This window comes from Gasterosteus aculeatus, chromosome 10 (genome assembly GCF_964276395.1).
Source record: "Gasterosteus aculeatus chromosome 10, fGasAcu3.hap1.1, whole genome shotgun sequence".
Taxonomy (NCBI): Eukaryota; Metazoa; Chordata; class Actinopteri; order Perciformes; family Gasterosteidae; genus Gasterosteus; species Gasterosteus aculeatus.
This window is the reverse complement of record NC_135697.1, coordinates 10,938,152-10,965,938: the sequence shown is the minus strand read 5'-3', so window position 1 is coordinate 10,965,938 and position 27,787 is coordinate 10,938,152. Positions and strand designations below refer to the sequence as shown.

Genomic DNA, 27,787 nt, shown 5'->3' with positions numbered 1-27,787 from the left:
GTTTTCATGTAACATCGTGAAAAGAATGAATGGGGGAATCACGTTACTAAGAACGGGCAAGTAAAAATTATTTTAATTATTGATGAATCCTCCAATTTTTTCCTCCATTAAATAAGCAATAGTTTGATCTATCGAAGCTAAGAAAAGAACACTTTCAACTAAAAGTTATTCATTTTTAAGGAGACAGAAAAACAGCATGCATTTCCAATTGAAAACACACCTTTTGCTAATAAAATAGCTGTAAATGATTTGTTGATGTCACTCAATAGACAGATTCAATTCATCTTTCCACTCCTAGGAAGATGCTCTGTGCACATTTGCAGTAATTTGTGTGCACGTGACGACACACAGGATGAAAAGCACTCACGGCAGGTGAAACTAATGTACCGGTCAGTACTGAGAGACTGTCCTCCAGAGGACATGACGACAACAAAACACTACATATGGAGAAAACAGTCCTTGGGAAATCTGTCGGTTCAGCTTTCAGAGCTCCGTTGCTATGGCGACAGGCCTCACAGTGAGAAAGAAAGAAAGTTAGGAAAGATTGTCCTTGAGGGACGCTATTCACCACAGCGTCACACGCTGAGCCACGTTACCGGCATACATAATACTACGGTAATCTTTTGATGCTTTTACATAATATAACATCGGTGCTTACTGTAAATAAACTTTCAGTAATTGCTACTGACATCGTAGGCCTAACCTGACCTATTACAGAACCAAACCTCATGAACCCCTTTTTTTGGCGTTCTTATAAATGACAGAAAACTAAAATGAACGGGCTAGTGAGAGAGCACATCCCCGACCGCCTCTCTTACTACTAAGCCATTTCCATTCAGTACAGGATGACCTTTTGTCGGTAATAAAGGAGGAAGCGAGAGGGAAGGACCGCGTCAGGGACCTTCCATCATGGTATCGTCCGGACGCTGTTAAACCACCAGTGAGGCACCTCTCAACAGAAATAAAACAGGACATTTACAGGCCTTTTTTGCTCTTTGCCATAGAGCCACATACAGGGAGATCAGCATTGAAAAGCTAGTCTGCAGCCTATAGTTTCCTCTGTGCAGCACTGTATGATAAAGTGATTAAGTAACTCATTGACCTGAAGTCCACGCTCTGAAGCTACCAGCTTGCTGCCTTTCAAGTGTGCAAGAGAAGAGTTAAGTGGGCCTTTCTTTTACTTCTGTTTATTGAAAAACAAAACACGCGCCTCAAAGTGGCCCAATTAGAGAAGTGTGAGTCACAGCAGCCGAGCACACACAACACACACAACACACACAACTTCTGGGAAAACTGTTATACACTCTTCAAGAGCATTTCCTCAAAGTGGAGTCTGCTGACTACCAGGAGACTTCCTGGTGACCTCCAGCCCCCCAATAAGGGATTAAAATCACAATTAATTGAATTGGGTTTTTTTTGGGATGGCTGATCATTGGTTTAATTGCTCCCATTTTTTTGCGGGTTTGCCTGTGTAATTATATTAATAATATAATCACGAAACCAACTTCCTTCCTAACAAAAACAACCAAACATGTGTCCTTAGGCTCAGTATTACCTCACGTGTTAAACGTTTTAAAGTTGTTACGTATGACGGAATAACTCCTAGCAGTCCATTAAAGATGACAGGGATGCCGGTAATAACGACGTAACAACGCAACAACACGCAGACGCCGTCCGCACAAAAACGTGACAATCAAAAGTTGGCCGACGTGGGTTTGAAAGTACCCCCCCCCCCCGGTTCCCCGGTTCATGAAGTACTCACCTGCGATACTAAAGGAATAAGCGTCTGCTCCACGGAGCGAGTTTTGATTTCCAGACCGGAATCAAAGTTACTGTTGCCGCACGGAGATGAAGCCATTCCCGCCGAGCTCTCCCTGCCGGACACGCGCGCACACACGCACGCGCACACAATGCACTGCTTTAAGTGAGTTCACGGGCCCCTCTGCCGTTCCACTTAAACCGGGTGAGACGGACTTGCGGTTCTTCCTCTGATGTGGTCGCGCGGTTGGTTCGCCGAGCGGCTCTGCGTGCGCGCGCGCGCCCCCTGTTCCTAATCCACTCCGGCTCGGTGGTTGTGGCGCCGAAAGCCGCTCGCGCTCTCGTCCATGTAGTTCGCTGCGCGGCGGCGGGGAGCAGAATGCAGCAGCAGCAGCAGCAGCAGCTCGCCACACTGTGGGCAAGCGACCGCACGCACGCACGCACGGCACCGACGGCGCGCGCGTCCTCGGGGGTTTTCTTTCCACCTCCGCTGGCGGATCGCGCGCCGTCGATTCGGATTTCAATCCGGTCTGTTCACTCAACAACAGCACGAGTCGAAAAACACCATCACACACGTGTGGATTAAAGGCAAAGAAACGGTTCAAAACGACGCAGGACTTTTTACATTTATGCATCTAAAGCCCTCCAGAGACGGGGAAGCGATGCGTTCTCCCACAGAAACAACTCTGGTTCGACCCCTGAGTAAATGCATCCTCACGTTGTGCCCCTGGAGTGGGACAGTCCCCCTGTCGTCCTCTCAAAATACACCCCGGATACGCCAATCCAACCCGGCCGCACCGAGCCACGTGGGACAGCTGCTCTGATGGTGCACTGTTTGGGGGCCCGAGTAACCTGCAGTGCCAACATAGGAATGAATCAATGCTTTCCACACACACACACACACACCCACACATTAAATGCCTCACTGTTTTGTTTAGGGGCTTCCTTAATAAGGGGAGTAAAGAGGTTATCGGGTTTTGGTTGGTTTGAAGTAAAATCTCAAAACACATTTTTGGGGGGTTTTGATATGCAAAACAAAATAGTACATGAAGTTCTTGCTGGAAATGTTTTCTGCTCAGATGAAAAGAGATGTATCCTCTGCAGGCATATTTTTAATAGATGAAAAGCTGTTTACAAAAGCTAATTATGGACCAACGAATAAACCCCATCATTTCAATTAGATGATCTTTTACCCATTACCAAAATTCCACATACTACTTTCCCAATGCACATCTGAAGGTTAGAAAAAGATAAATTATTGCAACTCTTTTGATGGATGATAGAGTTTCAGCCAGGTTTTATTTAGCTTAATATGATCTGTTGATGAGAGAAATGGCAGGATGACATTTCATGTTCAACAAACTAACAGGCTTGGAGGTTACGATGACTCGATGTGAATGTTGTTTCCAGATGGACTTATTGAAGACGAGACTACCAAGCATGCCCAGTGAAAGGTCAATAGGTCATGCTCACACAGTCGGAACTTATTTGTTTTGAAGTGGTGCTTTCGCACTCAAAAAGATCCTTGTTTTATCCCTTTTATTTTGTGACCAAGTAACAACTATCTATACTACTACTATCCACGGTAAACCTTCAAATGCTCTATGACCATCTGGATCAGAAAATTACCAAACTTTTTGCCAATTTATCTGTATCGGCAACTGGCTCCAGTAGCTATTTCTAACTTTACCAACAAGTGCAGCCGCTGTGTGACGAGTGGTGAGTAACACTTCATATTACAAACACACCAGATGTCCCACAGCAGATACGGCTTATAAGCACTGTTTTGCCTGCTTCATCATCAACTACGGTGGCTGGCTCACACTCTGTGTCAGCATGATAGACAATAGTTGTGTGTGTGTGTGTGTGTGTGTGTGTGAGAGTTAAAGCTGTCTGCCGCTCTCAGGCTCAGCCAGTATTTATTTAAAACCCCAGAGCTATGCTTTAGTTTAACCCTCCCTGTTTGCATAGGTTTGGCTCCACGCACACACACACTCACACACATTGCAGCATTATAAAGGCATGCAAGCAGTCGGCTGCTATGTGCGGACAGGACTGCGTTCCACTTTGATGAATGGCTCTGCAAACACGTAGATGATATCTTTATGTTTTTTGTCTTCTCACAGGCTCTCTTCCAAGCGGTTCGATGATAACAAACTGCACTCTGGCTACTTGCAATGAGCTGTAGCAACACGCGCCGGTTTTAATAATTCTCGTCGCGTGCACTATAACATTGTAGTGGAAATAGTTTAGTCATCCCTTAAAATCCACAAGCTGTGTGCACATTCTCACCGAGCGTGTCGGTGCCATAACTAACTAACTGTGAAACAGGCTTGTTTTCCTAAACGATGTCTAATTTGTATGGAAATATTCAATGTTGGCTGCTCTGCCTCTAATCTTTTCCAGGCAGATTGCATTCGGACAATTTGCCTGAAACCCGTACAAGCAGGAAAACCATTTTTCGTATTCTCACAGTCCAAGGGTATCAATCATCAAATAAAAAGTGCCTATATGCATACTGTGACTGTGTTGCTCACAGCTGCTCTCTCTCTGGATCATTCATTGTAGCTGTACGCTGACGGCATTGTGGTGTCCTCAGTCCCCTGTTGGAAACATTTTGGTTTTAACAAACAGAAGGCTTAGTACTACACGCTACTAGTCCCAGCGGTGGAGACGTGGGTACAGATGTCTCTCTGTGTAAAGCACTACATGTATTTTTTTTATTATTGTCTTGTCTCACCTGGACCCTGAGTCTGAAATAACGTTTTATTGATGATATTGATATAAAATGTAAACAATGTCTCTCTTAAGCATACTCTGTGTGTGTATATACACTGTTCTTGATTCATTGCCCTCTTAAATCTTTGTTTTATGAAGGATTCTGCTTCTCAAACCAATCCTGCGTTGTAGAAACATGAACAGACATTTTTTTTTGAGACGCGGGCAACGTTAGCGAGACGATTTATTTCCTCCAGAAGTGTTGTTGATGGTGCGTCTATTTTATCTTTGCCTCCCACATCTCAGCATCGCCAGAGGCCAGCCAGAGGAGGCCCAGCTTCCCCTTCCTATCACTTCCTCAAAGGCTATCACCTTGTTCTTCTTCGCAACATTGTCATCTATCATATCGTCTCACGGGTTCGCAGATGTCATCTCTTTTTTGTCCCCGACTTGTCAAGTGGGCGACTAGACCCGCCTCGTGACAAAACCCTCTCCCGAACCCTTGAAATCCACAGGGCCCATGGGCTCGTTTTTAACAAGCAAGGCTGTCTGGATGGCAGCTCGCTCAGCTGCGACCTGTCACCCTCACTCATTATCGGTGAGGGGCTAATACGGTCCGACACAGCAGGGTTTGTATTGCCTATTTTGGCATCTTGATTGTTGGTGGAGTAATTTCAAAATAATGATCAATTTCAGAAGCCATTTGGTTAATATGAAGTATATTTGATGTGGATCTTTTCTTACTTAGAAGTCAAAAACTGGATAAAGTGTTTGAATTCTGACTTCCCTTAAATTCCTTTTCCAGTTTGTATATTATTCAGTTCATTCAACGCTCAACATTCAGCCAGAAAATCATGGCGAATCAATCTCTCCAAACAAGGAATCCCCATCAACTCGGTTTGGTTTTGTGGGAGGATAAAGAAAAGATACGTAAACACCTCATAATTACCCTTACAGATGCAATCTATAACATATAAGCGTAAAGTACTTTTCTTAATGCCAGTGGGCATTACACTTGCAGTTACCTATTTTGATATGATTTATGCTCGCCATCTAGTGGACTTAACGGTGCACTTCAGTGAGTTCAACGCTTCAATGTTTCCTTATTCCCGACATCTAAACGAACTTGTTCACAACTACCTAGCGATGATAAAGTTAATTGCGGGGTATTTTTCTTCTCTTTAACAATATCCCCATTAATGTCTATTTCCACGCTGTCGACATATGGACGCGGAACCTTCGTTCGCAGCGTTCAGTTTAGCTACAGCCTAATTTACAGTAACACCACAACTACATATTTCAAGATGGCCGCGCCCGTAATTGAAACATGCCATGTAGCTTGCTGTGCAAATAGGACCCCAAATGTGGTTTCATGGGGTCGTGGCGGGATCATTGCCTTTGGGACGTGCACCTCCGTAGCGCTGTACGACCCGCAGGTTGTGAAATCCTCATAAATCCCTCTGTAAAGTTAGCGTTCGCTGTTAATTGTCCCCGCCAACAACACGCTTCGTTAACGTTACATCCCCAGGTTGCCCGTAAAAACGTCTACTTTCTTGTTCGTTGTCTTCTTGTAAAACAGTTGTGTTTCTTTGTCGCAGGAAAGGAGAGTCGTTGCTGTGTTGAATGGACACACGGGAAGAGTGAACACGGTCCAGTGGGTTCACAGAGACGACTGTGGTCAGTGTCTTAATCGCTTTGACGTGATCCGAATTTATGTCCCGCCCGTTTTATTTTCCGCCACAGCAAATGTACAGCAGCGTGTGTCCAAGATGAATGAAAGTCTATTTAGCAGAGAGTTGCTTTAACACATGTTGGTGTAGCCGTGACGCGTGTGTTCACTTAATGACGTGTTATTGGCGTGGCAGCTCCCGAGAGTCATCTCGTCTCAGGAGGCTCTGACAACCGGCTCATCGTCTGGGAGTGTCGGAATGGAAAGGTAAGCCACCTGATTCCCGGGACACTGTTTGTCCGCTGTGTGCTCTCTTCTGATTGGGGCCCTCCCGCTGTCTCCAGTTTGTCCAGGTGGCGGAGTGTAAAGGCCACACTGGTCCAGTTTGTGCCGTGGACGCCATCTACGTGGAGGACTCCGAGATCCTGGTGGCCTCCTCAGCATCGGACTCCACGGTCCGACTGTGGCTCTGCAACCAAGCCGTTGGAGGTAATGAACACAAAAGCAACGACTGGAACAAACTTGTTAGTGGCACCCTGTGGTTGTTGTGGTGCAACACTTTGTTGCCATGATAATGTTGCAAATGGTGCAAAAGAATAGCTTTCGAAAAGTATTATTTGGGTTATGGTGGTGGGTTCCCAACAGATGTGGCATTCAGTATGAGCTCCCACAGTGATTCGCCCTTTTCAGATATTTACTTTTTGAATGTGATTTAGATGTGATGAGGTAAAACTAAACTGTTAATTCCCAAGCTACAACAAGAAGTCAGTTACTGAGGTGAACTTACAAAAAATCAATTGTATTAATTTCCTTTCTAGTTACCCAGCTGCCCTCTAGTGGCTGCTTTGGGAAATGGCAATATGATCATTTACCTCTGCAGTGCTGCAGAAGGTTAAGCCTTTAGCATGCCTTCTACATTGTGTTTTTTTCACATATACTAAAAAGAGGTGTTTTGTTTCAAATTACCTTATTAATTATACTTCTTTGATTTCCTTACAAAGTGAAATACCAGTGGTGATACAAGCTGTTATCCATATCTACTTATTTGTTTTCCTAAGCTGTCACCCATAACGGTTTCTCTTTGTTGGAAGTTCTGTCCACTTGTCAGTTCAGATAAACACTGATGCAGCTTGACAGGCGAAGGAAAATAATTGTGTGTGTGTTTGCCAGGCGTAACCTTGGGTGGATTCCCAAAAATAATTACTATCTTATGTTGAATTGTGACTGCTGTGACGGCAAATATTTCAAAAGGTCAAAATAAATAGTCTGTGTATTTATGCATTTTGTATTTTTGCATCTACTCAGACTAAAAAGTTAAAACTAATGTAATTTAATTCCATGTGCACGTGTGTTCCTCAGCTCAGTGCCTCCATACCGTATCATTTGGCAGCAGTTTCGTGATGGATGTCTCTCTGGCACTGTTGCCAGGCAGCAGAGGTAAGCCTAAGCTCATCCTACATAGACATCCTCTAAGTTGTGCGCCGCATACACTCGCACAGACATTTCTCCTCTCATGTCATCCATCTCAATTTGCACCACTGCTTTAGTGCCTGTAACCGAGCGTCATATTCAAAATGCAGCCCGTGTTTGAAGCGTCTCGTGTCAGCTTGTCTTTCTGTCTTACGTGCCGTTTGTCTGTTTGATGCTGTGCTTCATCCTTCCCTTCCACCTCGCTCCTGTTTATAAAACATAGGCTTGGATTTGAATTTGTGCAATGTGAGTGTGTGTGCACTTACATGACTGTGAAAACTTAACCGTCTTTTCTTACAGTTCCCATACTGGCCTGTGGGGGTGATGACGCTCAAGTGCATCTGTATGTGCAGTCTAACGGAGGGGTAAGCTCTGACCAATACACATCAATTGAAGTATTAGTGCGACATTTGGCCTTTTAAAAAAAGAAATACAATTTCTCTTCAGCAGCTTCATAAAGCCAAGTCACTGCAAGGGCATGAGGACTGGATTCGTGGAGTGGCCTGGGCTTCTCTAGGTGAGCCTTACAGTTTTAACTGTTAACTGTTCCAGTGCGCTTGGATGTCAGAACCCTAGGTCAGATATACATACAATAATGAATATTAGTCAGGGTTTTCTGATCTAGAATCTGTTAGAAATTCGAAATGGAAATATGTTTAGAAATGGCAAGCATGTAATGGCAGAAGAGCAAAATATACATTTTCTTATTGAGACCAATAGTATTTAGTAGAATGAAACCTAGACACACTTTAAAACGCTTGTGTCGAGCCTGGCATCAGCACCAGTGGCCTATTCACAGGGTTGCGATAGCACATGGCAATGTATGGATCCAATCCAAGCTATACTAATTGTGTAACCCTCGGCAACAACTCTTCATTACTGCACTGTTCTGACTGTGTAAAAGCTATTTCATCTCCTTAACCAGCTCATTCCACCAGTGTCCCCTTCCCACTCGCAGTCTATGACCTACTCCACTCTGCCAAGCTACGAGCCAGCAAAGAGACCGAGAGATGTCTGTTTACATGAAATATCCCCGTAGAAATTCAAATGCCCTCGCTCCACCGTGATGGTAGTTGCATAAAACATGTCTTTTCTTTCTTGACTTGGCAGATTAAATTGTAGCACTAGATGTCCAGGCTATCAGTCACGGCACCACACTATTCTGTCTTTATCTTATTTTCTAGATCAAACTTTTCTTCCCAATAATCATTGCAGTCTAGCATGAAAATCAGCTGGTCATGTTATAATTTAATGGTGTTTAATTTTAGGGAGGGTAGTCTGACTTTTTTGGGGGAGAGCAGGGGACGGTTGAACCCTCGAATGAAAAATCTGTCGTTTTGTCAGAGGTCCAGGCGAGCAGGAAAAGCAATTCATTGTAATCACCAATGTCACCGCGTCATAATCAACAAACCATTATGGCCGTCCTCCTGCCTCTACCACCACGCAGGAGGCCTAAGGTTGGAGCAACAATATATGTCTGTTTATCTTGGCACAGGCAGTTCTGGGCCAGTGGCCATCGGACTAAACGTTGAATGCATAATGTGACAGACGGAAGCACTCTTGAGATGGTGGCTTGAGCTTTGTTTATTCTGGGCCGGTACGCCTGCTGTCGCACTGGACGTGTCACAGTTGGCAGCGTTGTGTTGTAATGCCTTGATAACCCTTCCAACAAACGAAGGAGGACGACAGGAGCGCATAGACGAGCAAAGGGGGGCTCATTAAAAAACAGACAAAAAACTTTGTATTCCTGCTTCCAAACCATAATAATTGTTTGGAAGGATCAATTTTAACATGATCCATATTAGCTGTTATGCATCAATCTAAATATAACCACCTTTACTGAAGCTCGACTATGCTTTGAGCTACACAACACTAAATAAGTATCAGTTATATTTGATAAGACGTGTTATCGTGTTGAGTAAATAATGAAATGATTATTCTGATGCTAAAAGGAATTCTAATTCTAAAATTCTTTCACGATCTCTCTCTTCCTCGTTCAGGTGGAGAGCTGCTATTAGCCAGCTGTTCCCAGGACTGCCTCATCAGAGTGTGGCGGCTGTGTGCCAAGTCCGGGACGGACGCCCACATAGAGGACGATCACACCACCATCCGAATGAAAGAGGATGTTTTTGAAGTGAAGGAGAGAGGTGAGTGGGCCATGTGGGCTTGATGCGTAAAAAGGTTTCTAATTAACCAAATGAATAGAAAGGCCTTTTGATGGTATAATGGCGCCTGTGTTTTTGTGCGTAGTTTTTCCGGTTTAACATTCGATTTAAAAATAATAATAATAAAAAAAAAAGTAATCAATTGATTTTTCCTTAACAAGTCATTCAGCCCCCTTTTCACTAGGTCATTCATCATCATCATATAACGCTATCAATAAAACTTTATTTGATTGTATCTGGATAACAGGCTTCATCTGGCCTCCCTGTGTTTCTGCTGTAGACGTTTCCTCAGTGTTTGCAGTGTCCCTTGAGACGGTCCTGGCAGGCCATGAGCACTGGGTCTATGGTGTCCACTGGCAGCCCGCGCTCTACAAAGGTACCTTGATGATCAAGGAAAGGGATCGGTCATTACTCATTAAGCTCTTAGTTTTGTCTAAAAGTGAGTCAAGCTTTCAGATCTGACACAGTTGCCTCTAAACACGTCGATCACCTGGACTGTTTCTGCACACCGTGGAAGTAAAATTGACTGGCTTGCACGCTAAGCTGAGATAAAATGTGTATTTCCCCTTCATATTACTGCTGCTAAGACTCCATAAGTCTTTGTTAGAATGGTGCACAAAAGGGACAAAAGGCAGCGAAGGACACCAATTTCAAAGAAAAATGAAAGCAACGGGTGTGAAGTTATTGTCTTAATTAGTTCTCAGGGAATAAAGCCTGACGGATGTGCTAAATATTCTCTCTAAACTCTGGTTGCCTTTTTAAAAAGCTTATTATATTAAGATCACTTCAGTTTTTGACAATCATTTAGCGTGTCTGCCGCTCCGCTATGTCTTTACTAATGTCTCTTTGTGTCCCCTGCAGGTGGTGAGCTGCAACAGCCTCTCGGGCTGCTCTCAGCCTCCATGGACAAGACCATGATCATCTGGGCCCCCGAGGAGGGATCCGGAGTCTGGGTGGAGCAGGTACCCGTTGACTAAAGTCAGAGGAGGAGGCTTTCAGAAACACCGACACGCACACACATGGCATCGATTACCTTATGTGGGGAATGCGGGGTTTGCGCACAGACCCGCACACAGATTTTTCAACTATATTGCTGCCATCTCCCTTTTTTTCTCCCAGTAGCTCATTGACGTGATCCGGCAGCTCGCCCACCCTCCCCCGTACTATTTTCTCTCAGCTGTCAGTGCCCCAGCGTCAGTTCCCACCCTCGCTGACATTGAGGTGTCAGGAATAGAAGTGATAGACCGTGATGAAGGGCCGCCGAGCCTGTGAGTTTAGAGAAGGCGAGACTGACCTCCCCCGTCTTCCCTTCTATCACTCACTCACACCGGACCCCCACTTCTAAGGCCCATCGCACAGAGGCTTATGGGAGACGCGCCATAGCCTCTCCGCCTGCACCGCCTTACTCATTATGTCTTTTTTTTTTTTTGCTCCATGATGTGTGTATCTTTTCTTCCTTCACTGCTCCCCCCTCCCCCCCCCACCGTCTAGTCTTCCTCTCACACGCCATCTCTATGCCACCTCCCTCTTGCTCCCCTCCACCCCCTCTCTCCGAGCTACCAACAGCTGCTGTTGTGCAAAAATGAGGCTGAATTTAACAAGTGAGCACAGCAAAGAAAGAAAGTTGCTTTCCGCCCATCTGCTGCACAACCTTGTTTTCTTTCTTTGTTGCTGATACAATAAGGTAATTCTCAGGTGGTTCAGTGACTCTGGTTACCTTCCCATGTACTTTACAAAAAAACAACAGGTGCTCATGGGCAGACTGGCAAAACAGGCTCACAAATTACTCCCCTCGCCATAGCAGACAACTCAAATGTGATCACACGTGAGGCGATGAGAAAAAAAAAATCCCCGTCTGATCGGTTCCATTTTTGAGCCTTTTGATGTCCTCGTTCTCATCACCAGTTGAAACTTACAAAGAGTCCAAAGAAAAGAGTCGCGATTCTCCTCTCTGACAAAGGGGCCGTGATTGGGGGCCTGAAGCCAGCGGCAATTCCCTTCACGTGTTCGTCTCTGCGTCACCAGACAAAGGTTGTCAGTACAAATGAAAAAGTGAGAGTTTAAAGTCGCGTCCGCAGTGGCCGTAAGCTACAAAGCTCGGGCTTTTTGTTCTGGATCCTTTGTTGAAATTGGAAGTGCGGTTTGCTCCTCTCTTTATACGCTTTTTCAAACAAGGGCCCAAGACTTTGAACTGACCGGACACACACACACACACACACACACACAGGAAGCTTAAGCGCACACAAACGCACAACAATGAAAGATCTTACATCGGAGTTCCATCCACGGGATTAGAAGTTATTGGCAAAGCAGATTCCACAGCGTTAACCGACCAGCCGGCTGTGTCTTCATTAGCAAAATCACAAAAATGCTTCACATCTTCACGCTGATTGGAGTAATTGGTGCGATTTAATGGAGAGCGGGCTTAGCAGTGGGGTGGATGGGGTCCACCGCTGCGTAAAGTACATCTTACTAATGACACACACTGGTAATTAACATCTCAGACTGACCACAGCGGGCCACTAGGAGGCCTGCAGGGAGTGAGTGAGTGAGTGAGTGAGTGTGTGTGTGTGTGTGTGTGTGTGTGTGTGTGTGTGTGTGTGTGTGTGTGTGTGTGTAAGAGATATATATATATCTCATTTTCAGAAGTCAAGTTACGCTTGGTCACACGGCAGATCGAAAAGACTATAAAACGAAAATGAGTTTAATATTTTATTAGGTGGCAACACCAGGTTTAGCTGAAAAGCTGCGTGATCCATTTGCTGTTTCAAGAAGTGTGCAACAGAGAAACCTCTGCGTCCTGGAGTCCATCCGTACTCGTGTTCAAAGCCTGGTTTTAAACAGTAGAGTTTCAGGAGCTGTCCGGTTATTCTTTAAGCATAAACCCTTTTGAGAGTGAGTCGTTGTGTCCTGTGCAGTTTGTTGTATCCTCCCCTCTTGTGCTTGTGCTCCGTAGACGTCGAGGTGCTTTCTGGTGCCGCTGTCAGAGCGGAGCGGCAGCCGTTTCTGGCTCCCACGAGGGTTTTGGCGGGAGGCCGGTCTTGGACCACCCTCTGGTGAAGAGGAGTGCGCAGGTGTTCAGGAGGCGACGCGTGACTGAACCCCACAGGGGAATCTGTCTTTTGGCGCTTGAGAGCCTGGTTAATGATCACTTTGACTTTATGGAGCGCTCCCCTCTGAGAGCGTTGTTGTGCAAGATACATTTTTACTGCATGCAATGACCTCAAGAATATCTGAACTTACCTACGCACAGAACTTACTGTGCATCCTCGCACAACTCTATTGAGTTGGTGTGAATTAATTAATTCTAAAAGCGCGTGTAGGAGCTTTTCAACCTGGAAAGAAAGCAGCATTGACCTAGGAACCTGTTGCTTGTTGGAGATGCGGCAGGAGGGCAGACAGCAGTGTGTGTGCGTCCTTATCTGCTCTGTTTGTGGGTCTGTGACGTATATGAAACGTTTTTCGATGAGAGAGTGAGAGAAGGAGAATATTTCCGCCCACAACAAAGATTGACGTTCTTGTTGCGCAACCACGCTCAATAAAGCAATCCCAACTTTATGGGGTGCATCATAACATCACGGGTAATTGATGGGAAGACGGCCCAGTCTGCCAATGTGTCGGTTACTTTTTCAGCTTTTGGGAAAAATTGATCTGAAAACCTGCACTCCACACTGTATGTGGGTTCCCAGCTTGGAGAAGCTCATTCAACACCCATCACTCTTTCTATTTTCCTTTTTTCAAACAAATGATCTATGCCTTCCTTTCTTTTCGGTCCTTGTTCTTTTCCTCTTCCTCACAACCCCGCTGGCCAGTGATGTGGCACGCTGCGCATCCATATTGTTCCCTCACTCGTAAACAAGACAAATGATGCCCTTTTTTTTTTTTTTTCTTCAACCTCTGCGAGTTCTTGTGTGATTTACGGCAGGCTCTTGTGTGCAGAATTTTAAGATCAATCTGCTTAATGTTGCATCTCGTCCTCTCTCAATCTCTGCATCAACGTTTTGTACCTGGCGGTTTCTCTTCCCTCTCGCTCTCTCCCTCGCTGGAGGATTGAGCCATTTCATGTGACGGCTGGCCTTTTTTTTTTTTTTTATAGCGGCCATTAGTTCCGCTGTGTTTCAGCCTGCAGACAGGCGTTATTTTGAAGGTCATCGATGACCGACGCATGCTCCCAAAGAAGGCCCGGATGATTGAGGACTTCAATTTAGTGCCTCGTACAGAAGACGTAGTGCCGCTATGTCCGTGATTTGCGGGTTTGCTTGTGCGACTTGTAACTGTTGCAAATGCATCCCTGTGTGTTGCTCCTGCAGTCTCTTTCTGGTCACTGCTGCAGCATGACATGCTCTTGCTCTACCTACCCGCTCCCAAGGAAAAGACAACCCGGCCAAGCCGTGCATCTGTTTGAACCATTCAAGTGTAAAGTCGGCACCACTCGTATTTTCTCAAAGCCAATGTCCGTATGTCTTTTAAGGCGCGGGCTAATTGAAGATGGAGGAGATGTGTGCTGCTCAGGGAGCATCGCAGAGCTCTCTGGGGTTGGTTCTGCTGCTATCGATTGGAATAGATCTCCCCTCTGGGCGCAGTTTACTTTTCAAAGCCCGATGCAGCTTTTAATTGTTTGAATTCCTCAGTGAGACGCCGGCCTGGTCAACAGAATACTCGTGTTTTAGTAAACAGCTTAGCGTTTGGCTATTGAAGTATAAGGAATGGGCAGTAAGGAATGAAGATATCTGACATGACAGAATATGTATATATTATATATAATATGTGTGTCTGTACTTCCTCTCTCTCACTGTCCTTTTCATACATCAGTGAGGAAGCACATTTCTTCTGCAGTCAGTTGTCAATCATAATATTTACAGCTTGTGGTCAGAGCATCTCTCCTGTGGATTAATTTCTACATTTTTTCTTTCTACATTACTTCTGTCTAGTAATCCATAATCCCAGCATTGAGTCCTACTGATTATGCAACAACACAAATGAGATATTGACCCATTCAATCAGTTTTAAATGTCTTGTTTTTTGGGTGAGTGTGAAATTTATTCTCTGTATATATTCATGTCAATGAATTGATGAATGATTTTTAGAACTAATTGGAAACTTTTTTATTTCACATGACAGAATGTCAATGGAAATGACCAAATTCAATTGTCTTGACACACAGAAACTGTCTGAGATTAGACAGGTGGTCGCAATCCTCTCAATCCTGCTCTCTGAGCTGAGGCATTGATTAGATGTGTTTTCAAACTGGACTGTTTATTTTCCGTAGAAACCAAACTCTGTATTGTTTGCCTTATGCAGCTTGACATAAGACTCACAAGCTCTCACTCAAATTCAATCTATTCAAATCCTTCCTGGTTCTCAGGCGATTAATGGTTTGTTTTGTGTGATATGCTGATATGCATTTGCTTTCAGTTTGTAGACAAATGTATTTTCTTTGCAACAGTTTATTCAGCTCCACTTTCCCAAGTCCCATCTGGCATTATTTCACCTTGGACTTATCAGCTTAACTTACTGTTTTACACACCATTACCGGGCCTCATAGTCTGCAGCCTCTTAGCTGAAGACTATGTCTGCTTCTTTTCTATAAATCGAGCCGCTGTCTTTACAGAAAACCCAAGTGGTTGGAAATAAAGGACATTGATTGGACAAGGATTTTGAATAACCCAATCCGTGTGTGGCAGTTTATGCACCGCTTCATCTTCCCCCCCCAGCATGATGTCTGATACCAGTGTGTTGATCGTTACTGGTCGCCCTCATCGAGGATTCTCTTTCCCACCAGGTGCGCGTCGGGGAGGTCGGTGGCAACACTCTGGGTTTCTACGGCTGCCAGATGAGTCCGGACGGCTCCATGATTGTGGCTCACGCTTTCCACGGAGCACTGCATCTGTGGTGCAAAGAACAGGACAAAGAGGTGAGGCCCCCCATCCACCTTCAAATCAATATGATGCCAATAGTTTCTCAGCAGCGGTTGAAATGATTTCTTACATTTGCAGAGTAAATGTGATTTTTATAAGTGCGTTTGATTCCACAGTGGTGCATCACACAGCTGCTCTGTGTGAGAGACAGTGATTTGTGTAAATAGTCACACCAGGTTCTTGGTCTGCCATTAAATCTGAATGGCTTCGCGTGTGTATTTTTCTTTGGTGTCCCTGGGCATGAAAGTGGTGTCTGAAGAAATGACGGCATTTCAATTCCACTCGGCTCGGAAGGTGAATTCAAAGTTCAGCACAGAATAATTCAGCTGTTTGAAAGGAAATTGACTTCACTGGCAGTGATACCTTTTTTATATTCATAATCACCCACTTATGCCAATCATACTATGTATTGAAGTGATGTTTATGTAGAGTGAAATTTAAGTGGGAAATACGAGGTTTGAAAACTGATAATTTCATGGCTGTCTTCACCAGGGACAATGGAGGCCGGGGGTTGTGATATCGGGCCACTTTAATGCCGTCCAGGACCTGAGCTGGGATCCTGAGGGCGAGTTCATCCTAAGCGTGGGCTCAGACCAGACCACGAGACTCTTCACTCCATGGAGGAACCAAGATACCCGGCAGGTAAGATGGGAGTGATCTCTATCTGTAACGGCTGATGAAAGCTCAAAAATTGTGGTAATATTTTTTTATGTTTTTAAGCGCATGGTAGAAAATAATTAAATAACCACATGTTAAGTACACTAATAGTTTATAAACAACTAGACAATAAGGTCATATTAATGGTTCCATTAATATAAATTGGGAAAAGTCTGAAAGAAAATCCCTAAAATGTACAATCGATAGTTGAATCAGGAAAATCTAATGTACTAGTGAAACAAAAATGTATTGCACATGCATCAAATATGAATTGTGCAAAGTCTTTGGCGATTGGACTCCATCATGAAATACTTTCACCGAAGGCAGGGATACTGAGCTCCATTAGGCTAATCTTTTTTTGCAGAAATCGATCAAATCACACAATATTGTAACCGGTATATCTGACCACAATTTACAGTACTACTTTACTACAAGAAAAACCTCATATCTCTTCTGCCACAACCGCTTATCAACTATACCAAAAGGTGATCAAAGTTGAGTTCATTTGGGAGATGCTATACACGGGATTGATTCGACAACCTACAGACCACAATGCTTCCTTGAGAAAGACCAAACTATTATACCATTGAAACTAGCACGTTAGTCTAAATTTGAAAATGATGATGAGAAACCCAAATGCGTATTTTTGTATTTATTTTTTAGGTCATTGATGAAGCGAATGGTATCCCTAAGTTAATATTGGATAATCTAAAAAAGTTAACCGACAATTTTTACGGCCTTCAAGTCATACTTTATCAACTGGGTGGAAGCTTTAACTCGTACACGAATAAACGAAGGACAGCCAAGCGTCTCCATTCAGGATGTCTGTCACCAACTTTTGTATTTTAGATGGATAAGAAAGCGTAACCATGCAGGTTGTGAAACTATTCTAATACAGCACAACCAACAGCACAACATTAAAATAATATTCATATTCTCAACATCACGACAATATCCTCACCAGACGCCATATCTTGAGTTGGAGAACATCTTTAAATTCACTTATGTGTCTGTATTTTTTATAAATTTGACATGGTATGGCCCCGCCTCCATTTAGTGATTTTTATCAAACGGAGCGCTCAAAGCAGCAGACACACCAGTTCTGCTTCAATTGCCGATTGTGTCATTCAACATTAGTCAAGCACTTTTAGCGAATCTTCACCCTCTGTGAAAGCAGCGTGCAAGCCTCTGCCATCACACACAAGCGCAAAAAAAACAGAAAAACAAGCAAAACATTCAGGCGCCGCCTTAAGGACCGCCTGTTGGCGACCAAGCGTGCACGCGTTGATGTGCTGTCTGTCCGCCCTGCTCGCTTCGCCTATACGCGCATTTGTCATGTTCACTGTTGCCATTTAGACGTGTATTTTCTGTGCCTTTGTGTGTGCTTGTGCTCCAGGTGGGCTCTTTCCGCCTGACGCTCTTTCTGCTCTGCTCTCGTGTCTCATGCACGCTTTGTTTTGCTTAGATGTGCATCGCTTTAGTCTATAAAGTTATCGTCTGTTTATCTATATGCATTCTTTTTTAGTTCTATTTTTATTGATTTCAGGCTGCTTTCAGCCTGAAATTGTACCCATCCGACCCGGGTCAGCACATAAAATGAGTCTCTTGTGCTAACTCTGGCTCACTTACATTGTCCCTGCAAAATAATGAAATAAATAAATCACATTATTACGAGTAGTTTATGAGTCTAATATCGCCACAAAACCGTGTGTTCAGTCATGCAATAATACCCTCTATGTCCTAAAGCAATCAAAGGGATAGTTAGCCTTTTCATAAAGAATATAGCCAAACCTCAGTCTATTATTATCATGTCATTCACCCCCATGGGGATGAATAGGAATACACTGTTTATACAAGACACGCATAAGAGTTTATTCTAAAAAAAAAATGCATTTTTTTGAAAATTTGGTCAGTACTATTGGTGCTTTTCCTGAATTTAATATTCATGAGACAAAGATAAAAATACATTTTCAGTCACGTGTTGGTGATTGGTCATAAGAAGTGTACTTGACAACTCTTATCCCAGTTGTTTCTTCAGATGAAATTGGTACAAAGGGTGTAGAAACATAATGGAGTTTCCAGTCTTCATCACATTATTGTAATTCTGTTGCTATTTCATTAGAGCCTTGGATCTTCTCTCCTAACAGCACTTTGCATATTAAGCTGCAAATGTTTCATTTGAACAAAAGAATCAATGTTGCATTCGGGCCAAGAGACACACATTTGTCACAGATCTAACACGTCCCCGGGCAACCACGTGCAGCTGGTTGGGATTCTCATGACCAGATCCTCATCTTTTGTATTTCCTTTTCACTCTGCAGGCAACCTGGCATGAGATCTCACGGCCACAGATCCACGGGTACGACATGCAGTGCCTGGCAACGGTCGGAAGGTTCCAGTTTGTGTCCGGAGCCGACGAGAAGGTCCTGCGAGTGTTTCAAGCGCCTCGTAATTTTGTGGAGAATTTTGCCAACATCTCTGGGACCTCAAGAGAGAAACTGTTTGCGTCGAGTGTGAGTGCCAAATAAAAAAACGATTTTTCAAATGATTTAGAATGTGAGAGCTAGTAAAGGGGTTAAATGCATGACCTTTTAGAGACGTCTGTTCAAAGGGAAAGTGCGACTCAAACTTCCTTTTGTAGTCTCACTTCGTTTTCCAACTTTTATAATCGCTGAGGTGAAGGCCCACCTCCTCATAGATATTGATGTGTGTGTGTGTGTGTGTGTGTGTGTGTGTGTGTGTGTGTGTGTGTGTGTGTGTGTGTGTGTGTGTGTGTGTGTGTGTGTGTGTGTGTGTGTGTGTGTGTGTGTGTGTGTGTGTGTGTGTGTGTGTGTGTCTTTATGTCCATTCATTTATTTGCTCGTTGCTAGGACTCTGCCAACCTTCCAGAAGGAGCCAGCACACCTGCTTTGGGTCTGTCCAACAAGGCTGTATTTCAAGGTAAAGTTCCTGCTCAGCTCTAAATGCCAAGTGCATCGGCGCTGGGGCCAAGTTTCATTTCATGAGCTCCATACGTCAGTTTGAGACGGCTGTGTCATATTAAATGAAGGGTTTGTTAGTTTGATGTAATTTATTGTTTAATTGATCGATTTTAATTTACTGAAATGTCATTTTATATTTGCAGGTGACCTTGCCCCAAAGAACAAGGAAGAAGAGGGGCAGTTCAGCAGCGTATCCGATCAATACCAGGAGTCTTACTTCCACCCGCTCATCATGACTGGTACTGCAAACCTGCAAAAACAACACTTTCCATGGTCATCTCAGTAAAGCCTCCATCATGAATAATTGAAGTGGCAAAATGTGTCTTCGTTCCCTCGATAGCCTGATTCATATCCCCCGTTGTTATCCGCTCAGCAGCCTCGCTGCACATAAGAGGAAGAGTTCCAGTCCGCCTGTCACAAAACGCTCCTATAAGAGACAGTTATGTGCGGCCAGACGGACAGCCGTGTGTTTTGGTAGATCAGAATCAAACGCGAAACAGAGAAACTAGTTACAGATGGGGATGAGAGTCGAATGAAGAGAGCGTAGCTTGGCGTTGTAAACAGCCTGGCTGCAGGGTTTCAAGGGCTGTCATCAGCATGATTTGAAGGCACTGCTTAATCTGCAATGCTAATTTAAACAGCCGCGTTTAGGTGATTGCAAAGTGTAAGTATCAATGACCCCGAGCAGTGTAGGGAGCAAAGTGCACAGACTGTTGTTAACAATGCATTTTCACTCCTTTTTGATTGGCTTGGACGCCGGCAAGGACACAAAATGAATAACGAGGCGAAAGCCGCTGACCAACGAGAAAAACTTTCAATTCCATGCGTTTCAACAGAGCGGGCTTTTGCTAGTTCCGCGGTGGGAAGGAAAGGATTGGCACCGGGCTACATTTGATCTCCCTCAAAGCCAACAGCCGTATCCGAGATGAAAATGCAGTTGTTTCGAATGGGCTTTTTGGGGAAAAGCAGCACGATTTCATGCAAACCAAATGCTGAATTCACATGTGAATGTGAGAGGTCGTCGTCTCCAAGCGATCAATTGTGTTTTCAGCCATTTTTAGTTCACTCTTTCCCCCTCTCTTTTTAATTTATATTTTCTGTCGCTCTTTGGGATAAAAGAACAGTGATTTAAAAGAGACTAATTTTAATAGCCACTTGGGTGTAAATCCTCATTTAGTAATTTGGAAACTTGTTGTATTTTTAGCACCGCTCGGTTTTCAGGGCCTCGCAAATGACCGTTACGTAACAATTTCAAAGTTGTGTGTATGTTTGTGTGTAGAGCCCCCACCAGAGGACCACCTTCTCCAGAACACTCTGTGGCCCGAGGTCCAGAAACTGTGAGTATCTGAATATCTCGCTGCTGACGCCGCAACAAAAACCTCCTCAGCCAGTCTTCAGTTTGGCTCAATTTACAAACAACGCCCTGAGAAGTGACCCAATGACAATCTACCCGTTTCCTTTCTTACATCAGACCTGAAGACGTTGCCACCCTTTTTCACCCCCTTATGAGTTTGCAGGTCCCTTACGTGCTTCCCATCTGTTTCCATAATGTTTCCATATTGCTCTCAATGGAACATCGTTTCCAGATGGAATTGTGCCGCTCCTTGTACTCGTCAGCCAATCGGCTTCTTACAATCCCATGAGCCTCTTATTCAGGCTGAATATGTTGCGTCTGTTTGTGGCCCTTGTCGAGCCCATTCATTGAAAATCATTTTTCTACCTGCATTCGGCTTCCCGCCTTTGAGTCATTAAGGGCTTAATAGAAACATTAAAATGAGTAAGTGGCCGAATCATTTTTGTAGGGGAAAAAATGATACCCGCGGTGTCATTGTCAAATTGAGGCAACGTTGGAAAGCTTTGTACTTAGGGAGGAATTTCTCTCCATTAAGTTGCGCGCTGTGGTTTTGCTTTGTTGACATTTTAAAACAAACCCCTGATAGCGGGCAAGCTAAAGGTAATTAGGCCGCAATTGATTAGCCGGGAACGTCATCATTGTTCATCCCTGTCCAGTCATTGCATATCAGTACTTTCGCTTCACCCAGTGTCTGCTTATTTACCTGTCAGCAGGCAGCGCTGGCTCCAGCTGCTTATTGTGTGCAAGAGGACGCTTCATGTCAGACTGGCAGCGCTCTCTTTTGTTGTCCTCCCGCCATCAACCCGTCTGCCCTTCAGATCCCGTCTGTCCTCCCACGTGCTCAGTGCCCCTGTTGGCTCGAATCTGAACGCTCGTCCTCTGTCTCCTGCAGGTACGGCCACGGCTTTGAGATGTTCTGTCTCGCTTCGGACAGCGCCAGGACGGTGGTGGCATCTGCATGCAAGGTCGGTGTGTCGTTAAAGGCACAGAACACGTACAACGAGGAGTGTTCGCTCGGAAAGGAGAGAGCGTGACGTGATATGACTTAGCCAAGCTTGCAGACGCATTTACAGTTGTCAGCCATCCCAGAAGTGTTTCTGTCTTCCTAAGGGATGCGGCCCCTTTGCATCACTTTGCCTCTCTACCTCACCCACATGCTCACTTTGCATTCCTCCCCCTTTGCACTCGCACCGGTTTCTTCCAACTTTTAATTCCGTGCAGTAGCAATCCTCAACCCTCCACTGCATTTAAAGAATGTTTTCCTACAAGCAAGCAAGCAAGTAAGCTTTCTGTAGTGTTTTTTGAAACAACCGCCACTGGAGAAAAAAAAATAAGGTGGGGAGAGAAAAGACAGAAGAATGTGTAAAAAATGATGAGAAACGAATGCGTAAAAGACAAAGAAAAGTATTTATACTTATACAGATAAAATGATTCAGCGCCGTCTTTGCAGGCATCTAAAGCCGAGCATGCAGCAGTCCTGCTGTGGAGCACAGCGTCATGGCGCCAGCTGCAGACGCTGCCGTGCCACACGCTAACCGTCACCCAGATGGCCTTCTCCCCCGATGCACAACTCCTCCTGGCGGTTTCCCGGGATCGCACGGTGTCTTTGTGGAGACGGAACCCTCTCACACCGAATAGTCCAGGTGAGAAGGACCAAGGAGTTGTCTCCTCCGACTGCCGCAGCTCAGGACCAGTTAATAGTTCTTCCTGGTGCTTTTTCGAATCAATTTAGCTTGATTAAAAATGTGTTGCCATTGGAACATTGGAGCCTTACTGGCACGAGCTCAAACCAACACCAGATGAATTAATTAAATTAAGGTAAATCCACGGGACCCATTTGTTCCAAATCAAAATGCAAGTCAAGCTGGCCTAATTAGAAAGGGTCCCCTTATTAATACTGAAAGAAGTGATGCTAATAAAGATGATTTGTTTTATAAATTGATCACAATATTAATTTGACTAGCTTTCCCCCATAACGTATTGATGATAATACTTCGAATAGTAGGTACAGCAAAGCCTAGACATGAGTGGAAAAGAGAAACTATCAATTGTGTAAATACTTTTCTAGAGATCCCTTATTTGAAGAAATACCTCACATCGGTTATGCAGAGGCCTGTTTTTTGCAAAGATGAATCTGAAATACTTGTTTTTTAGGATTACTCATTTAATCAGTTTGACCTTTTTTCAGATGAAGCTGTTCACCACATTAATGATTGGAGAAACCGTTGTTTTTTGACAGTTTCTTCTTAGTGTTTGAGAAATGGATTTTTCTCAAGCGAAACCTGAGCTTCTCCACTGCGACTTGATTTTGCATGTTATATATACTTTGATTTGAACATAAAGAAGCTCACCCATTCAGTTGGATGCAATCAGCGTTCTCACCGCTACTGCCTCTAAATCCTACAAACTGCTTCTTGCATCTTCCTACATTTTGCTGTAAATCGGAGTAAGTAAAGTATAATTTCTTCAATATGTTCCCAGAGATCAGTAACCGAACTACAGGATTCACATCAAACACTCACTTTCATTGTATATAAATAGTCATAAACCTCTTTAGACAAGATAGTTGAAGCCTGGAAAGAGCAGAAAAGTGGGATCAGTACATGAATGCTTTGCATTCCGGTGTGCTCCAGTGGAGTTTGCTTATTTGAGAGAATCTGTGCACCTTGACTCTGACAAATAACCCAATCCTGCATCCAAGGTGAGCGGAACATGACATTTAAGCCCAGAGGATTACCTCCTACCTGAACCCGGTAACTCATTTTCCAGCTCCTTTGGCGGCTATGGTTGGTCTGAGCAGGCCCGCACTTTCCTGTTTGCCTGTAAGGTGGACGGCGCCGAGGCAGGGATGCTTAGTGACGGAGGAAGGGAGGGGCCTCCGTCTATAACGGTTGGCTGCTGAATCACTCAAGGTGATTGGGAAGAACACACACACACTGTCTCTCAGACAAGACCAGGGAAGGTCAAATGAAGTAAGTTATGCTGATCTAACAGGCGGACTCTCTCCCTCTCCCGTGTCTCTCCTTTTTCGCTCACCCGTTTTGTCTAATTACATCCTCGCGACGCGGTTCACTTACTCTTCTCCCCTTTTTTATGTGCTTCTTTCATATCTTTTGCACAATTTTTGATGTCAGTTTTTATCCACGTTGACCGTCTCCATCTCTGACTGAGCAGCTTTCCTGCCTGTCCTCAAATGATCTTCCCAAACAACACGCATTAAATGTGTGTGTGTGTGTGTGTGTGTGTGTGTTTTATGGACATATTATTTTGAGGAAACAGAGGTTTTCCAGCTGTGTGTCCATACTAGTTTGGTTGTGTGTTTGTCTGTTCGAGAGCCAGTGGAGAGCAGCAAACACGCAGACTGGCGACTGCCACCAGCATACAAACGAGCTCCCCGGGGAAAATCCTCCTGGTGCCCGCGATGACTTGGGCTGGTGAAATAAACAAGCAGCAGGTCATAAACTAAAACTGGCTGGAATGAGGTTCTCCATCTTGTTGGGTTGTTGGGGGGGGGGGGGGGGGGGTCCAGACGTGCTGATGTCACGCTCCAATAATCAACTCCTCGGCGTCTGAGAGATGTGACCACCGATACGCAGAGTTGGAACAGCATTTTGAGGCAGACTTTTTGTTTGTTTGTGCCCACGCAGATCCTCTGTTCTCGCTGCACGCACATACGGGGAAGGACACGGCCATACACAGCCGGATCATCTGGTCATGTGACTGGAGCCCAGACAGCAAATACTTTGTGACGTCCAGTCGGGACAAGAAGGTGAGTCGACCCTTTTGAGGTAACTGTTGCATATTAAGGTATCCGAGGTAATGAATGCATATTTGTGTTGAGCATATATTTGTGTGTGTGTGTGTGTCCAGGTGATTGTGTGGCCGCCACACAGATTAGAGGAATCCAGAGACTCTGTACTTCCACCTGAGATAAAACCGTGTTCTTCCATCTTGGATGTGGGAGATTCTGCTACGGCTGTTGCTTTCTGCCCCTTTCTCTGCAGCAATAACAGGTACACGCACACACGCACACACACACGCACCAGGCTGTATATTTTTTGGATGGTCCCTCCCTACCATTCCTGTAAGCGCAGTATCTTAAGTTATTTTAACATATCTATTAAAATAACTTTTACATTTCTATGTGATATTATAATTTTGCACAAAAACCGATCTAATAGACATTCATCTAAAAGTTGGTCATTTAAGATGTGAAGCCCCCTGCTGAAACATTTGAATCCTGTAGAGTTCAATGTGGTGAAAATATCAGTAATATGAAGTCAAAGATGTGCTGCTGTATGTCAATTTTGCACATTTTCTATTTTCTCGACCATCAGTGATTGTGAGTTGACTTTGTGTGTGTGTGTGTGTTCGTTCCTTGGCTCCCTCCACAGCTACCTGCTTGCTGTGGGCCTGGAGTGCGGCAGGATCTTGCTGTACAAGTGGAGCCCCGTCCGGGAGCCCGCCGGAGGACACGACTGGAGCAGCTGTGGCGAAACTGACATTCTGTATCCTTACAAGCCCAAACGTTCCCCTGAAGCGCACGTCCCTTTGAAATGCCTCGGATGGCTCTTGGCGTTTGATTTGAATGGCGCATCGTAACCCAGTAACTGTAGCGTGGCTTCGGTTTAATGGCGGAAACGCTCCGTTATGCATCACTCAAGGGGGGAAAAAGGCAGCGGGCAGCTTGATTTGAACGGCCATGTTTCTTTTAGCCGGGCAGCAGCCATTGGATTAGCCAAGGACAGAGGCCCTATTAGAAAGGCCCTCAGGCTTCAGTTGTGCTCATAACTACACTTTTGTTACTCACACGCACGGGATTATCTTGTGTTTTATGTTCGAGGAGGACCGATTGCCGTGTGGGTCCATCGTCCAGGGTTGTTTCGTTTTTTCCCTTCATCACATGCACCCTCGCAGACAGAGCCACGCTCTGACAGTGAAGAGGCTCCGCTGGAGGCCGAGGCCCGGCCGAGTAGGTCACGAGAACAACAGGCCGGGTGGACAGGATGGCGGCGAGGGGGAAGCTGAGGAGAAGGACTCCTGGGTGCAGCTCGCCAGCGCCAGCGCCGACCACTCTGTCAAAATCTTCAACGTCAACAGACGGGCTCTTTAGCACCAGCAACGGTGACACTACTGTGTCTCTCACGCAGAGAGACGCTTGGACTGAGGGCCGCAGCTGCTCGCTGGCATGTCACTCAAACACAGAGACGGCGAGTTAAGTCACGGGTCAGTCGAGGACAAACCCCCCGGCACACGAGCCCTGCAGTCTGCCGGCACGCAGCTGAGCACGTCGGATGGAAGGAAGATGGTTTAAAAAAACGCCATGAGCCGATTGTGCTGTGATGATTATTCTTCTACAAGTTAATATTTATACGGGAGCGTAATCACACAGATTTGTTTTATGACAAATCAAACATGATAAAAATGTAAATGTAATAAAGATGTCTCGCAGTTCAACAAGTTCCGGGGATTGTAAAATCCAAAAACTTAATTACAAGGTGGTGTGAGATGAAAAAACATGAATGGTCATAGCCATGATTTACAGGGCTCCACATGGTACCTTTGGTTTATTTTAGGTCCACTTCAAAGTCATGTTGCTTTTATTTATTTAGGTATTTGTTTACTAATTGTTACCTTTCCAGAGCGGCTTTCATAATAGCTGAAAATACATACGGACCCAGCAAAGAAATGTATGAAACTAGGAAGTTGTTTCCATTTTTGGGGGGTTGTTACTCTGATCTGCAGTCATTGATCACCAATCGTATTTCTACTGAAAAATATACATTAAAGGGGAAAAGTGGCCAATTTTTTTTTATCCTGTTCTCTTGCACCTTGTTATCCTTATTCAACCCTCTTTTTTGGAATCATGAATTTAAAGATTGCAAGCAGTAAATAAAGTGCCTTGTTTGTTACAGGCAGTAGCTTAGGATCAATCAATTTAGGACTCCAGTTATCGAACACGGCAGCTTAAATAGATCACGCTACGCCTGCTTTTGGAGGCTCTGCGGAATTCTCAAGGGCAGAGGAAGCGCGTCGTATATCTAGTATGGGCTCAGCTGAGTGTGCCATCGTTATGTCAGCCATAAATTAACCTGCAAGGGATCGTAACTGCTGCCCATAACTCACTCTAATCACGTGTCCTGGTCTGGATGGAGACATCAGTCGACCGCGCTCCGAGAAATGGCTGTTTTTAGGTGAGATGAGGTCTTGGGACAGTCCGGCCGTACATCAAGGGATTACCCACCTAACGGATGCCAGAGTGTAATAATCCAATCACTATCAGGAACATCTCAATTTAAACGGGACTAATCACCTTGGTTGAGCTTTACATCGACACATTTTGTGTGAGGAGCTGAGATACGTTTCCTCCTTTTGTCCTCCAATGCGCTCAAGACTACTTTTCTTTATAAGTGTTTATATTGACATAATTCTAAGTAGGGATCACATCTGGAAACCTGCAATTTTGGTTGCTGGCTTATCACAGTTATTTAAAAGTGTATAGCCCATCATAAAGTACAGTTGTGACATGAAGCTGTCTCAGAAGCTCTTCTGAACTTGACGTGTATCCCTCTTCGTCTCAATCCTCACAACAACGGGGCCCAAACGTGCATCTGTGTACAGATACTCTACATTGGCTGTAAACTTGCCATCCTGGTCTTCAACCAAGCCTCTTTTTCTCCGAGGGGCCATCACATGTGACACCCGGGGTCAACTTAATCAACCCGCCTTTTATTTGCACTGCGTGATCCCGCCGGGACAAGAGGGAAGGTCACGCAGCATCCACGCACACTGCAGCCGGGCAGAGTCTGCGCTTATCAAGCCGCAGCAGAGGCGTCGCGGTTTTAAAGGTTTGCTTGATTCCGTACTGAGATGTATGAACAATATTTAAATAAAGGAAATGGGGAAACAGCTGGAATGTCTTTTTTTTTTTAATATGCCCACTAAAATAGTAAACAAACTATAGAATGAGTATTGATTATATATGCTATAAATTGAGAAAATAGGGCCGCTGTTTGTTGAATTAGAATTTGCTGCTGAATATTTTAATATTAAATATAGTACCTCAGGAAAACATGATTAAAGACTTATAGAATAGC

General features: G+C 44.6%; 2 protein-coding genes across 8 annotated transcripts in view; one reads left to right on the top strand and one right to left on the bottom strand.

Annotated features, from left to right (window-relative positions):
• Positions 1-2,631, bottom strand: part of ctnnal1 (catenin (cadherin-associated protein), alpha-like 1) — a 36,555-nt gene extending 33,924 nt beyond the window's left edge. For 3 of the 6 annotated variants that reach the window (XM_040188701.2, XM_078081711.1, XM_078081709.1), the window contains exon 1: positions 1,763-2,631. In XM_040188701.2, the coding sequence (XP_040044635.2) occupies positions 1,763-1,858 (96 nt within the window). In that variant the 5' untranslated portion in view covers positions 1,859-2,631. The remainder of the gene's footprint in view (positions 1-1,762) is intronic. The other 3 variants (XM_078081710.1, XM_040188700.2, XM_040188699.2) reach the window with 2 other exon arrangements.
• A 3,105-nt stretch (positions 2,632-5,736) lies between these two features.
• Positions 5,737-26,495, top strand: elp2 (elongator acetyltransferase complex subunit 2). Of its 2 annotated transcripts, none has more exons than XM_040188772.2 (22): positions 5,737-5,912; positions 6,075-6,153; positions 6,342-6,412; positions 6,490-6,634; positions 7,505-7,582; positions 7,916-7,980; positions 8,066-8,132; positions 9,616-9,762; positions 10,061-10,156; positions 10,642-10,742; positions 15,563-15,694; positions 16,191-16,340; positions 18,677-18,868; positions 19,226-19,295; positions 19,480-19,575; positions 20,616-20,673; positions 21,583-21,655; positions 22,141-22,333; positions 24,338-24,459; positions 24,561-24,703; positions 25,085-25,198; positions 25,608-26,495. In XM_040188772.2, the coding sequence occupies exons 1-22, from the start codon at positions 5,781-5,783 to the stop codon at positions 25,801-25,803; spliced, it is 2,520 nt and encodes an 839-aa protein (XP_040044706.2). In that variant the 5' UTR covers positions 5,737-5,780; the 3' UTR covers positions 25,804-26,495. The 2 variants fall into 2 exon arrangements, with proteins under 2 accessions (XP_040044706.2, XP_040044705.2); XM_040188771.2 differs by having other exon boundaries at positions 8,063-8,132.
• Positions 26,496-27,787: the final 1,292 nt, after the last annotated feature.